The sequence below is a fragment of the Euleptes europaea genome, chromosome 1 (genome assembly GCF_029931775.1).
Source record: "Euleptes europaea isolate rEulEur1 chromosome 1, rEulEur1.hap1, whole genome shotgun sequence".
Lineage (NCBI taxonomy): Eukaryota > Metazoa > Chordata > Lepidosauria > Squamata > Sphaerodactylidae > Euleptes > Euleptes europaea.
The window spans coordinates 155,613,953-155,631,664 of record NC_079312.1 but is presented as its reverse complement, the minus strand read 5'-3'; the positions used below and the strand labels follow the sequence as shown (position 1 = coordinate 155,631,664).

At 42.7% G+C, this 17,712-nt stretch overlaps 1 protein-coding gene across 1 annotated transcript in view; it reads right to left on the bottom strand.

Annotated features, from left to right (window-relative positions):
• ANKFN1 (ankyrin repeat and fibronectin type III domain containing 1) overlaps nt 1–17,712 on the bottom strand; it is a 235,885-nt gene that overhangs the window by 21,769 nt on the left and 196,404 nt on the right. The window contains exons 13-15 of the mRNA XM_056863608.1: nt 13,847–14,013; nt 10,065–10,212; nt 5,248–5,416 (exon numbers count right to left, since the gene is read on the bottom strand). Coding sequence (XP_056719586.1) covers nt 5,248–5,416; nt 10,065–10,212; nt 13,847–14,013 — 484 coding nt within the window. The remainder of the gene's footprint in view (nt 1–5,247; nt 5,417–10,064; nt 10,213–13,846; nt 14,014–17,712) is intronic.

Here is a 17,712-nt window from a genome sequence, read left to right as displayed (position 1 = left end):
AAACCAAGCCAGGCTTTTTGAGAGCAGATCACTAACAACCTGATGTCTAAGCCCCGTGAGCAGCAGGAAATGCCTCCAACAGGTCTAGATTCCATAGAGGTCTTTGACCAGCATGTGGTCTTACAACCTGCACCATATGTGTGGTATTCAGTGAATCACAGCTGCGGTTTTGGCTGAAGCTTCTAGCCACTATGATTGGTAGCCAGGCCCTTAATGTTGCTGTAACAAATGTTACTTCAATGTGTCCTTTTGTGGTTTACAATTAGAGATCCGGTAGCCACCAGCTAACAGGGAATGGAAGCTTCCAATATTTAGGAGGTGAATCACAGCCATTTTATAGGCCCCGGGGAGAAGGGTGCAATAAATCAGACCGAAAATGGCCCTTGCTCTAGGGCATGAGATCAGTTACTTTTCATTGGGAAAGTAAAAAATGAGCTTTTATTGGAATGCTCCTTACACTGCAACATCCCACACCATAAATTCATTGCATTGTGACAAATGAGTAAAGTCTGCTGAATCCTCATTCTCTACAACAACCTGCACTGCTGTAGCAGAGGATGTTGGATGGTTTAAAGAACAGGATGTTGCCTGTTCTAAATCGGCTGATGTTATATCTCTGTGTGATCTTATTGGAAGCTTCACCATGCTCTGGGTTTTCTTGCAGTATCCACTATGTCCCAGGAGGGCTCAGAGCTTAGTGGCTGAGCACATGCTTTGCATACCTAGGGTTCAAACCCCAGCATTTTGTGACATGCTTTTTGTATGATCTGAGTGTACACTATGGCAATCCAAGGTATCAATGTTTTACAGAGAGAAATAAATAAATGCCTGATTGAAAGGGCCTGCCTGTAAGAGCCAGGAGGCATCAGGGAAACACATCAGCTTGACACCCTGAAGACAAAATGTCCATCAGAATAGACAACAGTGAGCTATTTGGGTCAATTGCCTGACTCACCATAAGGCAGCATCACATGTACATATAGTGGGAATACAGGAGGCGCACCAGAATAAGGAACACAGTGCAAGACTGTAGGAAAATTACATTTAATGTCCATTAGAACGTTAATAGCCCTCTATTAGAGTTGCAGCCCTGACCCGGATAGCCCACGCTAGCCTGATCTCATCAGATCTCAGAAACTAAACAGGGTCGACCCTAGCTAGTATTTGGATGGGACACCCCCAAGGAATACCAGGGTTATGGCATGGAGGGAGGCAATGCAATCTACTTCTGAAGGTCTCTTGCCTTGAAAACCCTATGGGGTCGCCGTAAGTTATCTGTGACTTGACAGTGAATAAAATAAAATTAGAGTATGCCATCCTTGTAATGTTTGAAACTAAACTTGTTTTTGCAGTTATGGTTCATCTTTTCTTTTCCATTTCTGTTAATACAGAATAAGGAACCATCCCTTGACATTAGGAACAGGTGGCAAGCCTATGAGAATATGACAATAGCTTAATTTTCTTTTGAGGAATAGATTCTTGTCCTATGTGTTAAATCCTAGGGGAACAAGACAAATTGTAAGGCTGAGACTGTAACTTTTAATCATTTAAGACTAGTAACTTAAAACGCATGGTCGCTTTAGCCTTTTTTATTCCCTGTTTCAGCCAGGATTCAGCCAGGATCGAACGCATATTTGGTGAAACACATGTGTTCGATCCTGGCTGAAACAGGGAATAAAGGAGGCTAAAGCGACCGTACGTTTTCACCCTTTGTTGAGACATTGCTTCTCTTCACTGCATAGTCTTACATAGGGAGTTCACCCTGGGAAAGTCAGTCTAGGCATCATTCATACTCTGATATGAAGTAATCAAGTTGCCAAGGAAAGACCTGATAAGGGAGTTGTGGCATAAAGGAATTATTTTGGGAGATGGCTTTGGTATGGATCCCTTATACTATAATGTATATTCCCAGGGTTACTATTAACTGCAAGGCATGGCCACCCTCCCCTGAATGTTCACAAACATTCCAACTACTGAGAGTCTGTGGAGGTAATGGTGAAATAGGGTTTGTGAATTGAGGAAGGGTGAAAATGGGATTTAAATAAATATATATTTAAATATATATAAATATATATTTAACTGTATAACATGACCTGTGCCAGGGCAAGTCTGAGAGTTGGTTGCATGTGCCATGCATGCCAACGTATGTAATCTGTATAGCTGTCATGATGTCTGCACTGTATCAAAAGCATTATTGATGCAGGATCATCCTTTGCCTTTTGCACCTGCACAAGACCAAAGACATGGACTGAGAAAAGCCTTACTGAATAAAATCAACCCTTCATTCAGCTCAGCATCTGATAGGAGCCTCTGAAGGTTTGTGGGCATTTCATTGGAATTGACCATTATTAAAATAAGGCAAGTGGGGGACCTGCAAGGACTTGTGGGGGGGTTTCATTTTCCTCTGTATCCTCCTCTGCTATTTCCTTTCCCCCTCCTCCTGGCAGACCCCAAACCCTTTTTCTGCTTCCTTCTCTTTTTCCTACCCACCAACCAACCTACCTACCTTTTACCTCTCCCTCACCTTCAGCTATATTTATTATTGATATGAAGAGAATCAAAAATACTCCAGTGGGGACCCAAAGCAGCTTATAAAATTATCTCCTCCGTGTTATCTTCACAATAACCCTGTGAGATAGGTTAGGCTAACAGTATGTGACTGGCAGGTCAAGATCACCCAGTGAGCTTCCACAGCAGAGTTGGGATTCAAAGCTGGTTTCCCCAGATCCTGGCCTGAAACTCTAACCATTACACCACAGTGGATTTTGTGGGGCAGCTGCTGTTGAACAGTAGCAAGCTGCCAGGCTTGGGTGAAACATGTAAATCACACGGTAGCAAGTTACCCTGTGGTTGTTGCCACGCCTGGTTCCAATGAGTTCTCCCTTAAGGGCCAAAGCAATTCTGGAAAGGGCTGCACTCCCTGCCTCCTCCTTTTTACTGACAGAAACCAAAACAGCCACTGCAGAAGGCATCCCCCCCAAAAAAAAAAGTACAGGTAATGCTTCTATTATTTGGAGTTATTTTTTACCCTGAACTTTTTTTTTTTTAGATTTCAGATTTTTCTTCAAACTAGTGACTTTTCTCAGGTTTGTAGAAATATCTGTCGTGTCTGTTCATGTCTCCAATCTTTGGATTTAAGTATCCACAGAGGAGGCCATGTTGAGAACTAGATATATTGATGTTTCCTGATGCCCACTTCCAGAAGCTTCCAGTAGAGCCAGTGTGGTGTATTGTTTAAGAGTGGGGGTTTGGAGCAGTGGACTCTGATCTGGAGAACCTGATTTGATTCCCCACTCCTCCACATGAGCGGCGGAGGCTAATCTGGTGAACTGGATTTGTTTCCCCACTCCTACACATGAAGCCAGCTGGGGGACCTTGGGCAAGTTACAGCACTGTTAGAGCTCTCTCAGCCTCACCTACCTCACAGGGTGTCTGTTGTGGGGAGGGGAAGGGAAGGTGATTGTAAGCCGGTTCGAGTCTCCCTTAAGTGGTAGAGAAAGTTGGCATATAAAAACCAACTTTTCTTCTTCTTCAGTATTCAAATACCCCAAGTACTGAAGTGGTTCATTAATAGTTGTGAACAATATGATTTCATTGAAAGACCTTTAGATTTTAGGCACTAATTTATGTTGCTAACCATCAATATTGTTTCTGGCTCTCCAGGAAGAATCTGGCAATTTAATGGTAGCTTTACTTAGATGTTAGTGAAAACTGGAATTTGGTGAATTTTGAAAATCAAATTAAAATATTTAAAATTTAAAATTGAATTTTGATTTTTAAAAAGCTCTTTAAATGTTAAATCTGCTGCTATAGCATTGTCAGCAAAAATGGTCTGCTGAAAAAATTTCCCATGCTGTCTTAAATACATCTAAATGTAACAGGAAGAGCCAGCGTGGTGTAGTGGTGAAGGTGTAGGACTAGGACCTGGGAAACCCAGGTTCAAATCCTCACTCATGCCATGGAAGCTTGCTGGGTTACCTTGGGCCAGTCACACACTTTCAGCCCTGATCCTGGCTAGTATTTGGATGGGAGACCTCCAAGGAATACCAGGGGCATGACAAGGAGGAAGGCGATGGCAAACCACCTCCCAGTGTCTCTTGCCTTGAAAACCCCACCAGGGGTTGCCATAAGACAGATGTGACTTGATGGCAAAAAAGAAAGAAAGAAAAAGAAAGAAAACAAAGGGGGGGGGGAAGCAACAGAATCCATCAATGAAATGCTGAAATGAAAAAAAAATCAGATTAGGATGCTGCGAATTCCAAATTTTGCAAAGTCAAAATAACATAATTTAATTCTGAGAAATTCCCTCTTCTGAAAAGAAAATTTCACTTCTGTATACAAATAATCGGGAGGGAAGGTGGCATGGTCTTGTCAGATCCCAGAAGCTAAGCAGGGTTGGTGCTTGGAAGGGAGACCACCAAGGAAGACTCTGCAATGGCAAACTACCTCTGCTTAATAATTTGCTTTGAAAGCCCCTTGCTGGGGTTGCCATAAGTCAGCTGCGACTTGACAGCACTTTACATTATTGAGAAGTAATTACATATCTATCACATTTTATCCAAGGGGTTTGTTTTTTCCAAGGGGTTTGTGTGGCACACATGTTTCTCTCCTTCTTCTTTACCCTAGGAGGTAGTTTAGGCTGATAGAAAATGTTTGGATACCTTGTGAGGTTCATGACTCAATAGTGACTTGAGCCTGGGTTTCCTACGGTACAATTATTGGAACACTTTCCCAGGGGTAAACCCCAATGAATAGACTCAAGTAGGATTCTGAGTAAACGTGCTTAAGATAGCTCTTTTAGTCCAATATCCTAGCCACTACACTACACTGGATATGGGTGACCAATGCAAGAAAAGTGTCTTTCTCCACAAACCTTTGCAACCGAAAGCAAGACAGTTTGAATCATTTTGCTTTCACTGAATGGGTCTGAATTATCCATTTGAGCACTCCCTGGGCTACACTGAGGGGTTGTGTTGCTTGATAACTTGTGGACTGACTCCACTCTGGGGCTTTTGCATTCCAATAGTTATGACCAGAGCATGTAACCTAGTAGCTATGCTCTCTCTATTACTTGTCTGTAGTCAGAGAAAATGTTGTTGCCAAGAAATCATCACGTGATTTATTGACTCTCCACTGGGATGAGGGGTGGGGGGGAGAGGCAAAGGCTAGAGGGGGAACAGATACAACTTTGTGATTTTATTATAAGGCGACTGGGTTAATATTTCTAGGTGAAGCAAGGTAGTATACCGAGTTCAAACATCTGAAGAGGGAGGTTAAGGAATCCTGAGTGTAGGGTGTAAGGGTTATTCTGTCCTGGGGCAGTGCAGACGTCGTCTGAGGCTGGGAGCAGGAGAAGAAAGGACACATTGTGACCCAGTTCCAACACCTCCTGTGTATACAGACGGAAGAGCTTCGCCTGCAGAAGGACACGCACAGAGAAGAAATGGGGGGAAGGGGGAGGGGAGAAGAGAGTTACAACATGGGATTTATATAAACAACCCCCCCATGGTACCAAACATTAGAGCAAAGTTGTACAACATCAAGTTTGGCATTTTTATAAAGCATAAATGGTGTGTGTGTGTGTGTGAATTTTGCTTCATTAAATAAAGACTTAAAGGACTAATGTTCCACATAAAAACACACACATGCAACCCTTAACCCTTCTCCTGAAAATAACATTTATGTTTCTTATTAACCAGAAAATGATCACACTCCATAAGCTTTTCAAGATTATGATTGTATAATTATATGAAAACATGAAAATGAATTCAATTAAAAGCCTTTAACATTCAATTTAAGAGTGGTTAGTGAAACTATGCAGCTTTTTTGCCAGCCCCCCCCCTTCCTTGACTCTCTCCTCTGGCTGCCACCAAACGGAGCCATGAAAAAGATTTAACAAGCCATACATTAAAAAAAAAAATTGAATGGCTTGTGGTGTATAACTGATTAAGATCTAATTTGATCCCAAAATGATATGCAATCAGTTTGGGCTGTGGTTGCCCTTTTCAGAAATGGATGGCCCTTACTTCAAGATCTTACAGTCCCATAGGAAAAAAAAAAAGCAGTGTTGTACATCTGAAAGCACTACTACATTCTAAACAAAGCATGCTTCAGAAGATGATGTATATAAATGTTAACCATTGATAAATTATGGTGTTTCCGTTTGGAGTAGTACTCTGATGTATGGCTCAGCAGAGAGTCAAGTATCCTCCAGTTTGGCCCTGCCATGTTAAAAGCCATGCAGCATCTTAAGACAGCCCACCCATTATGTATATATTTTTAGCATTTTCCAGATGGGAAGACTATTTCTACATCTGTTTACACACAAAAAATGAAACATAGCATTGATGGAGTGCTTGGGAAATTCCTGGAGTTTGGGGGTGGAGGGTGGGGTTTGGGAAGGGGAGGGACCTCTGTGGGATATAATCCCATTGAGTCCACCCTCTACATAGGGTTGCCAGGTCCCTCTTCGCCACTGGTGGGAGATTTTGGGGACGGAGCCTGAGAAGGGCGGGATTTGGGGAGGGGAGGGACTTCAATGCCATAGAGTTCAATTGCCAAAGTGGCCATTTTTCTCCAGGTGATCTGATCTCTATCGGCTGGAGATCAGTTGAATTAGCAGATCTCCTGCTACTACCTGGCAGTTGGCAACCCTACCTCCACAGCAGCCATTTTCTCCAGGGGAACTGGTGTCTGTTGTATGGAGATTAATTGTAATTCTGGGAGATCACTAGGGTTGCCAGGTCCCTTCTCTCCTCCGGCGAGAGGCTTTTTTCTATAAGTGTGTGTGTGTGCGTGTGTCACTTCCGGTTTAGAACCGGAAGTGCCGCTTTGCAAGGGGCCTTTACCTCTTAGTTTGAGTGGTAAAGTGGCCCTTTATAAGGCCCTTGCGAGGCGGAACGTCCGGTTCTAAACTGGAAGATTAGAACGTTTGCCCGCCGACTCTCAGGTGGTCGGTGGCAGAGGGATAAATGGCTGGGGGTTTGCCCCCCACCAGTGGGCACCTGGCAACCCTAGAGATCACCAGCCCTCAACTGGAGGTTGGTAACCCAAGGAGCTACTTAGTAAGAGTATGCCCATGTTTCAGATTATGTTTCAAGGACATCTATATCTCTGGCCAGCTTACTGCTTCTAAACAGTAGCCTTGTTCAAATGATATGAGAGTATTGCTTTCGGTGGAACAATCAACAGAATGTAGGTTATCCGGGCTGTGTAACCGTGGTCTTGGAATTTTCTTTCCTGACGTTTCGCCAGCAACTGTGGCAGGCATCTTCAGAGTAGTAACAGCCTTCAGTGTTACTACTCTGAAGATGCCTGCCACAGTTGCTGGCGAAACGTCAGGAAAGAAAATTCCAAGACCACGGTTACACAGCCCGGATAACCTACAAGAACCAATGAACTCTGACCGTGAAAGCCTTCGACAATATAATCAACAGAATGTTAGCAACCCCAGCGGGCATAATGGCAAACCTAACTGCAACCCCTCTAACTGCACTTGCCTTTGGAAAGTATGAAAAGTACACAGTGAGGCTCCAGGATTATAGCTATTTCCAAAGGTTATTGATTGCCAAAATGTTTAGCAAATGGATGCAAAATATTAAACATACTAAAGAAAATAATGGATTTGGTTAGGATTTTCATTGCTAAATATATAAGTGTACATTCCTAGTGGAAAAAAGAAAAAACTGAACTTTGGAAGAAATGATCATTTATGCAGTTTTGGATAGCATACTTTTCTAAGGTAATTTTTTAAAACAAAAATCATCGCCTATTTAAATTAAATCCAGCTTCATTTTTTATTAAGGCAACATTCACATAATGTGGAATGTATGCAGAAATAAGTGATGAAAGCATAAAAGCCACTCTTTTTATTGATATTGATTTTTTTTCAAATCCCTAGCCGACCTTTAAGGCCACCTATAGGCTTTCATGGCAGTACACAAATTAATAAAGATAAACTACAGTGCAAAAGGATTCACTACAAAGTGAAGCATGAAATAGCCCTAAAAATAACACAATTTCACCATAATTTGAGTTTGAAAAAACAGCACCATCCATCGTCTACCAACTTAGAAACCTTTATAAACAAGAAGAGGGCTTGTTTAAACAATAAAAATATCTGCTTGTGAAAAATTATTAAATTTGACTGTGGGAGTTCCACATTGTTAAATAAATTGTGAAGATTTTCTCTCAACATTTTATTGCCAGTGAAGTTCTGCATATGGATGGTATAGTCAAGTATTCTATTCCATAAAGCATCCAGATTGGTCTCTATGTGTAACGTGGCCTTTTGGGTGGAGTCACCAGGACCCTTCCCTATGAGATTTGCTCGAAGAATTTTTTGAAAAATCTGAAAATGTTTTTATTTAATATAGCTGTTTAATTCATATATTTTGGGATCCAGCTTGTTCAGCCCTTTCAGCTTTTTGACACTGCTGCTGCTATAGTACATTATTGTTTAATTTGTTGCCATGCTATTACTCAATCCTTATTTTTAAAATAATTTTTATTCTGTAATCTGCTTTGGAATTCTTAAGAAGTGGTCTGCACATTTTTGTAAATAAAATAGTAAAATGATCCAGGAGTAAGGTCGTAGGATCTGGTCTGTGTATCAAGATCGCCCTGTGCAGATGTCACAAAGTGCATGGAAGGGGGAAGTGAACTTGTGCACATATCGTTTGATCATATATCAGCTCTGTACATAAGACCTAAATAATTCCTTGGATCCCACCTAAATTTTTGCAGACAAAAGGAATGTCCATCCATGGAGAACAACTCTCCTCCCTCCACTCCTCCTATAGCGCAAATGCCCCCTATGCTCTCCAGGGGGTTGCCCCCCCCCCGGACATCTGTGGCAGGAAGGGTAATCAGAAAAAATCAAACGCCTTTCTGTCCACAGAAATGTTAGGCAGGAATCAGGATCCAAGTTACTGTGTGGAAGCGGGGAACATGGCCAGTATGTGCATTCCCAATTCTTCCTCCCTGGATCAATTATCCATCAATTAATTATCCTTCTAGAGGGCTTATGTCTGTTCATTCATAATTTACATTTATTTTCAGAATTCTTTTCTAAGATGTAATGGGCTACTATTGTTCCAAGAAGGTTCAAGAGGATGCATCAACCATAACTTTCTTACCATTCAAAATGAGTGTATGTGACTACCGTGGGTTGGGTGCATGATCAATTGTTTCTCCATGCATTCCAAGTCTTAATTAGTCATGCAATTGTTTCTCCATGCATTCCAAGTCTTAATTTTTCATTGTGTGAGGACTAAACATGGCACCCTAAAGGGTTCAAAGAGTGACTCAGCAAAATGTTTAGGATTTGGATGTACAGTGAAGCACTCACTCAATTGCTTTTCTGTATAACCATCCTCTCTCCATCAAGCTACACTTTCAGAAGGGGGTGACATAGGATTCTCCCAACCACTTTATTCCTAATGGAAGGTCATGACAACAATTGCTGATGGAAAGTGCCGTCAAGTCACACCTGACGTATGGCGACCTTGTAGGGTTTTCAGGAATGATCACATAGCCAGTGCAGTGTAGTGGTTAGAGCTTGGACAAAAATCTGGGAGACTCAGGTTCGAATCCCCACTCTGCCATGGAAGCTTACTGGGTGACTTTGAGCTAGTCACACACTCTCAGCCTAACCTACCTCTCAGGGTTGTTGTGAGGATGAAATGGAGGAGAGAAGAATGATATAAGCCACTTCGGGTCCCCATTGGGGAGAAAGGCAAGATATAAATGAAGCAAATCAGTCAGTCAATCAGGGTTTCATCATGGGCTCAGATTACAGCTTGGAGCATCACAGTTCAAGTTATTTTTAAAAAACATTATAATGGCAGCTTAGCCACAAATTAAAGCTGTAACAGTGCTGATACATATCCATTTTATTACGGGAAAGTGTAATCTATCCTCTTTCCCTCTCCCCCCAATAAACAGCCCACTTCAGGCAAATATCCTGATTCACATTTAGATTTTATATTCCCTAAACATAATGTTGATGACCAACAGAAATACAACCAAGAGAGCTTTTCTTTTAGTACAACAACACCTCTTACCTGTCGTAGAGGTAGACTGATCTGCTTAAGGAGAGCTTTCACTGCCATCTGGAGCTCAAAGAACAGCCGAGTTGGGCACTCTGTAGAATGATCCATATTTTCCATAGATTCTGAGCCAGAAAGGGTTTGGATCCATTCCCACTCCTCTCTGTATACAGAGTAGAGTTAAAATTAGAAATATAACAAAAGTTCACTGCCCAAGGAAGAATTTACTGTACGTATGTTTGGGCTCTGTTGAAGTTTTCAGTCTCAGATAGTAAAATTTTCTAAACTTATAACTGGTCTGATTGTTTGTAGATTTAAAGCGGGGCTGCTTTCTGATTCATTCTTCTGGAGTGTGTATATCAAGCGGAAGACTCCTTAGGTCTAAAAATGCCTTTGAGGCATTTGATGTGCGGACTGCTGTTTCTATAATCTTTTAACACATATGCCTTGGGTTACTGTGACATTTTTTCCAGGGGATTCAATTCTCTCATCAAGCACTGAATGGAGCCGGTTAAAAGACCTTGATTATTATTTTTTGCTAGACATATTTCATCTCTAGCAATGGTGATAATTCAGAAGACCATGATGCCAGCTGACAGTATACAATGGCACAGTGCCCACAGGGCACGAAGGGATGACTACTCCTGACCAGGAGGGCAGCTGTTCCAGACTTCTGCTGTCTGCTGATGTTATACTAGGCTTATAAATGCAGGGCCTTCCCTGAATGGAGCAGTAGCTGCCTATTTGTGTCCCTTCTCTGCAGTGTCCTGTCTCCTCCACTGGGGGTGCTGTATATCCATGCCTCACTGCCTCAGAATAGCAGGAGAGTCTGGGGGCCAAACTTCATAGGACAGTGGAGTCCAGTGATTGGACCGCCAGATGTGTAATTTGGCTCTAATATGGCAAGGAGCCTTTTGCTAGGGAGGGGTAAACTCTTCCCTCATATCATTTCCCCAATTAAAAACCACCCCCTTTCCAGGTTGATTTAAGCTCCAAGAAGGCAAAAGACATGGATAATATGGAAACCTGTATTTTTTTTTTTTTCCTGTTGAGGCTTAAGGTTTGCACTAGGCTGGGAAACAGACCCCTTTCTCAGTGACAAAACACTTTTCCCTAGGCTGCTCTTCAGGGAGAAAATTACATGTGAAGAGTTGCAGTCATAGAACTCTACCCTAGCCTGTAATTCAGCAGCAGCCACGCCAAGTGCAAACACTGCAAACAATATAAATTATATATTGAAGAAAGCTTTTTTATTTTATGTATTTTCTTGCACTGCTTGGCCAATTAGTTGATATACAGATAGGGCTGCCAGGCCCAGCCTGGCATTCAGTGGGAGATTGGGGGGGGGCATCGGGGGCATTGTCATATGGTTTTACCATTCAGTTTTGGCCAATTCCTAGAGAGGTGTAATGTGACTTCTGAGTTTTCCCAGAAGTGATGTCACACCACCAGCCAATGGCCATTTATTTTATTTTTCTCCCACCACCACACAGAGGTCTTTTATGCGTGGCTGTTTCACTTGCCGTCACCCCTCTGATGAGTCTGGGTCTTTGTGTTGATTATGCATGCCATTTCTGACCATCAGAGGTCGCTTCACTCTCCCCCTGCGTTTCTCCGTGTTTTGCCCGTGTTTTGAAATTCAAAATAAAACAGGTCTCTGAAAACGCCGGCAAAATGCGGGGAAACGCGCGGGGGGGGGGGGAGGTGACCTCTGATGGTCGGAAACGCATGCATAAACAATGCAAAGACCCGAGGTCATCAGAGGGGTGATGGTGAATGAGACAGCCATGCATAACAGACCAGAGTGGCAGCGGAGGATGATAATATGGATACCATTTTGAAATAACTGTATTTAATGTTCTGCAGACCTTGGGGCTTTCTTGCTCTCCTCTCTCACTGCAGCCCAATGAACAGCCTGAAATTTTATTTCTTGGGGTCAGCGGACCCTCAGCAGCAGCACAGGGGGCAAAGTTGGAGTCTTCTGTGGGAGGGAGGCATTAGCAGAAGTTACTGCCCCATCTTCTGAAGACATCCTCAGATTGCCCTGTGGAGCCATTATCCATTGTGAAAATTCTGTGTAGCCACATAAATAACGTGATTTTCGCAGTGCAGCCTATAGTGGCTCCACAAGGCAGCTTGAGGCATAGCGCAGGGGAGAAGGCTAAAACCGCTTCTTCCCACACATCCCACTCATGAGCAGTAAAAGGGCCAGCATGCCTCTGGGAGGCCCTAACTCCCACCACACGCCAGATACAGAGGCCTTGTGTTGTCCACCACCAAACACGGACTTTTTAAGGCATACCAGGGCTCTTAAGTGTCCTAAAATATTTGGAACTGCACAGTTGGATATATGATAATAATTATTTTGCAAGGGTGCATGGCGTGTGTGAGTGTGTGTGTTTGTGTATGAGGAATCATCTGCCTTGCTGCAAGCTCCCCAAATCCATCTATGCCATTTACTGGCACTATGTAGTAGGGCTTTTCCTCTGAGAACCACTCTCACACAACTGAGCTTCTTGCACATAGGGAAAAGTGTGAATCCGTTTATGGCATCTTAGCTCAGAAGCTCTCTCCCTAGGGAGGCCCATCTGACCTCTTCTTTAGATACTTTCCAGTCATCGAGTGAAAATGATTTTATTCAAACTGACCATCAGGATCTGACCTTTGTCCTTTTATTCATAATTGTGGTAAATTGTGAAAGATATTGTTTGGGAAGGTGGTTTATTAGTTGATATATTTTGCTTTTTCTTAGCTTGAATTTTTGTTTCTCTTGATCTTTGTGATGTTTTTTGTTTATGACAGAGGTATGGGGGGAGCAGGGGGCTTTGCCTTCTCCACCACGCCCTTTTCCTCATGCAAAATGGCCTCAGTAAAGAGTTATTTGCATAATTTTGAAGCAGTGTGTACTCAGAATACTCCACATGCAACTCCAAAGTTATGCTGTTTGAGCTCAGGAGGAGGGGGGAGGCAGGAGCCCCCCCTCCTCCCACACTGCTGTCCTGAGCAAAATCAACTTTGGTATACTTTAAAAATGATATTCCCTGCAGCTGCTGTGTAAATGACATGAAAGCAAGTAGGGTCCAAAGAACCCAGACTCACCTTGTTAAAAAAAACATATCATGTGGTATGACCCTAACTGCAGTTTATCCACATGGATCAAAGCAGCTTCAGTGTTCTGCTCCCTCTAGAGGGGCTCACAGAAGGGAAAGATATTAATGAAATAAATAAATAGATCTCTGATCTAAGTAATTTTTGTAGGCTCATGAGCATTTGCAATGAAGCTCAATGAGCCAGTCTGGTCCTACAGGCAGAAAGCTAGGTTTGCAAGGTATGGCTTGAAAATTGCTCCTGCGGTTCGGGTTGCCAGGTCCCTCTTTGCCACCGGAGGGAAGTTTTTGGGGCAGAGCCTGAGGAAGGCGGCGTTTGGGGAGGGGAGGGACTTCAATGCCATAGAGTCTAATTGTCAAAGTGGCCATTTTCTCCAGGTGAACTAATCTCTATCAGCTGGAGATCAGTTGTAGTAGCAGAAGATCTCCAGCTAGTACCTGGAGGTTGGCAACCCTAACTGGATTCTTTCCTTGGCACTGTGTAAATTGCCTCTCTCTCTCTCTCTCTCTCTCTCTCTCTCTCTCTCTCTCTCTCTCTCTCTCTCTGATTTTGTTCCTATTGGGAATAACAGCAATCAACCTCATTGTAGGGTGGGGGGGAACAGAGAGAAAATATAGTTTGTAAAGCAATTTGCAAAATTAAAAGCTTGAAGTAGGATCTCCCCCCTCCACCCGCCCCCACACACTTACTTGGATACATTGCTGTTGTCTCGGACTTTAACATGACACAGAATGTTAGGCAGCTTTTGCAGTACAAGTACTTTTATCTGATCCACCGAGCTACACAGTTTCAGGTAGCCCAAATAGAGGCCAGGAGCCAGGCGCTGTTGACTCCTTCTGTGATAGGAGAGGGTATCCTATTGGGAAACAGAAAACACCCAAAGACTATCTGGAAAGCCTTCTTGCAAATGGCTACCATTACAGCAGGCATTTATTTTATTTTATGCTTGCTGGGTTCTGCTTTTACAATAATATCCCTGGCTTTGATAACAAACCAATAAGAAGGGATGTGCACTTTTCAAATCTTTTACAGTACACTCCTGTGCAGTTTCTCCAGACTAAGCATACTGACTTTAATGCGTAGAAGAAGAAGAAGAAGAAGCGTTTATAGGCCATTTTTCTCAACCGTGAGGATTCTCGAAGTGGCTTACAATCACAATCCCTTTCTCTCTCTACAACAGGCACCTTGTGAGGTAGGTGGGGCTGAGAGAATTCTAAGAGAACTGTGACTAGCCCAAGGTCACTCAGCAGGCTTCATTCGGCAGAGAGGGGAATCAAACCCGGTTCACTAGATTAGAGTCCACTGCTCTTAACCACTATACCACCCTGGCTCTAGGACTATACTGTTAAGCATCTCCATTGCAGTAAATTCTCTTGCAGTCAAATAGGAGAGAATGCTCATGTATTGATGGTAAAGGTTAGATGGCCCTGAAACAGAAACAACGTGCAGATGACCACTGTGGTGTAGACTTGGACATTTGTTTTCCTGTTCCTTATTTGCACAGCACCCTATACATGTCCACGTGACAAGCTCACTATGAACAATCCATACCTGGTAAAAATTGACAGTAGTGACTGTACCTATCTTGGGGCAAATGGCATCTTGGGTGAGGCGAATAGGGGTTTAGCTGATATGGCCATTTTGGTCATTTTCTCACTGGTATTAGTTTCTCTGGTTTTCATTGCCATTGATCAGGACTCTTTTTGTTTCTCTCTGGATGTGTTCATCTGTATGTCGATATGAATGACTGCTGCCGGCTTTTATTTTGACTTGACTTTTATTTTGACTTGGGGAGGCTAGGCTGCAGAGGCAGAAGACATTTGCTAATGTATTCAGGGAGCGAGCTTTTTGGGAGTGTGTGTGTGTGTGTGTGTGTGTGTGTGTGTGACCGCTTTTAGCCATGTATTTAGAACTGGAAATGCTCCTTGTCCTGGACCATGAAGAGCCCATCTCTAAATGAATGATGAAAGCATTCTAATTCATACTTGGCAGATAAAACACTAACTAGTCTCCTGCCCAGACAATGGTTTGCCATTGCCTGCCTCTGCATTGGCTGAGAGAGTTCTGCGAGAACTGTGACTGGCCCAAGGTTCTCCAGATTAGAGTCTGCCGCTGTATTTAGGTGGTAGTCCAGAAGTATCAAAGTATCATCCACCCTGTAATCAATCAGGAATTAAAATGCCCCAGAATAAGGTGAGTGTCTATTATTATTTATGTTTAATAATGAGAATATGACCAGCCTATCTGGGGAGGTGGAATAAAGATCCCAACATATAGCCATCCAGAATCTGCCACCTCTCTGCTGCTGATATACAGTGTGCCAGTCCCAAAGAAGCTACAGCTGAAATGTTACAAAAACCTGATAAAAACTATTGAAAGACAAGAGCACTGAGTACAGCTCTATTCCATTCCATATATGTTTAAGGGATCTAAATGTTATTCATGCACTTTATTTATTTACTTTATTTATAGCCCTCCTTTCTCACAGAGACTTGAAGGCAGCTTACATGGTTTAAAACAATGAAATCAAACAATATGATAGCATTAGATATTGAATAGCCTGTGCAACAGGACTGTGTGTATAATATGCCATCAAGTCACAGCTGATTTAAGGCAACCCCAGCAAGGGGCTTTCAAGACAAGTGAGAAGGAGGTTTGCTATTGCCTTCCTCTGCAGAGTGTTCCTTGGTGGTCTCCGTTTCAAGTACTGACTCTGCTTAGTTTCCGAGATCTGACAAGGTCGGGCTATACCGTGCCACCTTCCCTCCCGTAATGAGACTAGGATTACAAAAATTAGAAACGGTGCAAAAATGTATCAGACATGGTATGTCAAAAATGCAGACAATGCAGTAACAGCAGCATAATGCATACAGTAAACAGATAATGGACACCATAAAGAAAGGCATAGGCTACAGTCCTGTTCCCGTTATAAAAGCACCTTCCTGATCCATTCCTTTATACTGCAGTCCTATCCCCTTTGTAAAAAAAAAAAACCTCCTGAAGGAATCTGGGAGCCTTTCTGGCTTCCTCATGCAGGCCATTTCACAAGGTGGGGGCCATAACAGAGAATCCATGGGCATTTATGCATGGGAGGTTTTGCCTTGGATTTGCTGCTCTCTAGATGCATATTTTCCCCATCCATATTCTTAAAACAAAACTAAGCCCCCATGTAGAGCTTTGAGAATTTGGATGGGGAAAATGTGCATATAGAGAGCAGTAAATCCAAGGCAAAACCTTCCATGCATAAATGGCCCATGTGTATGGGCAGTTAACTCCTTAATGTAATTGGTCCATATACAGTGACATCAGAGAAAGTCCTGGGCATACCAGCCCTACTGGCTGCAATGCTAGAATAAAACTACCCATCTAATGTGAGCAACTTTCCAACACCAGGACCTTTATTATCAGAGAGAGCTCTCCAAAAGGACTTGCACTGTCTGTCCATTCACATGTACTTAGCTAACCATCTATAAAGCAAAATAAAGAAATCATTAACCTCTCTCTCTCTCTCTCTCTCTCTCTCTCTCTCTCTCTCTCATTCCTCAAAGATTACCCTAATAAATGAAGCCAATTGCCATCCTGAGTTATGCGTGCCACTGGAGAGGGTGAGGATCAAGCCACCTGGCTCCTTGCCTTTACCACTGGAACCATCACATTATCTACCACAGCTTTTCTTGGCTCCAAGCAGTGCAATTTGATCTTGGTAGTCACAAGCATTTCAGGAACAAAATAACCATTTGATTATTCTACGAGTAATCCAAGAAAGGCTGGACATTTGATAGGAATTCACAAACCGTTAAGGGGAACTCCCCCCCCCCACACACACAAAGGACTTGGTAGAACCTGATCAGACTTGTATTTGGGGAGTTTCTTATATAAATCTATTGCTCGATTTTCCCTCTGCAGTCTCTCTTTTTTGTACCTGTAATATTTTTAATACATCAAGTCTAGCACAGAGCCAGCTTGCAATATTCCCATTCACACATATTTTCAATGAGGTAACACCTAACAAAAAGGGTGTAAAACCTAACAAAATGGTTTCCACCTCTTGCTTCTGATTAGTTATGCTGGGTTAGTGTTGGGTTTACAATAGTTAATATCACTGAGATGGAGGGAACATAAGTAGGACTTAGTTTAAGCCTAGTGCCATGGCTTGTGCCCTAGAGCAGGGCTTCTTAAGCCTTTTCCACTCATGACCCCTTTTCGCCGGAGGAATTTTTGCACGACCCCGGGTATATAGGTATATACAATAGGTATACAAATCAAACATTTACTGATAATAAATCATAAAGAAATTTATTTTAAAACAATTATTTAGTATACATATAATTTTACCATTTACTGTTGCCAAATTTTTCGCAACCCCCACATTCAGTTACATGAACCCATATGGGGTCACGACCTAGTTTAAAAAGCTTTGCCCTAGAGGACACCCAGTGCTCCTAGGTTGGTACTTCCTACTATATCAGATATAGGGTTGCCAGCTCCAGGTTGGGAAATACCTGGCGATTTTGGGGGTGGAGCCTGAGGAGGGCGAGATTTGGAGAAGGGAGGG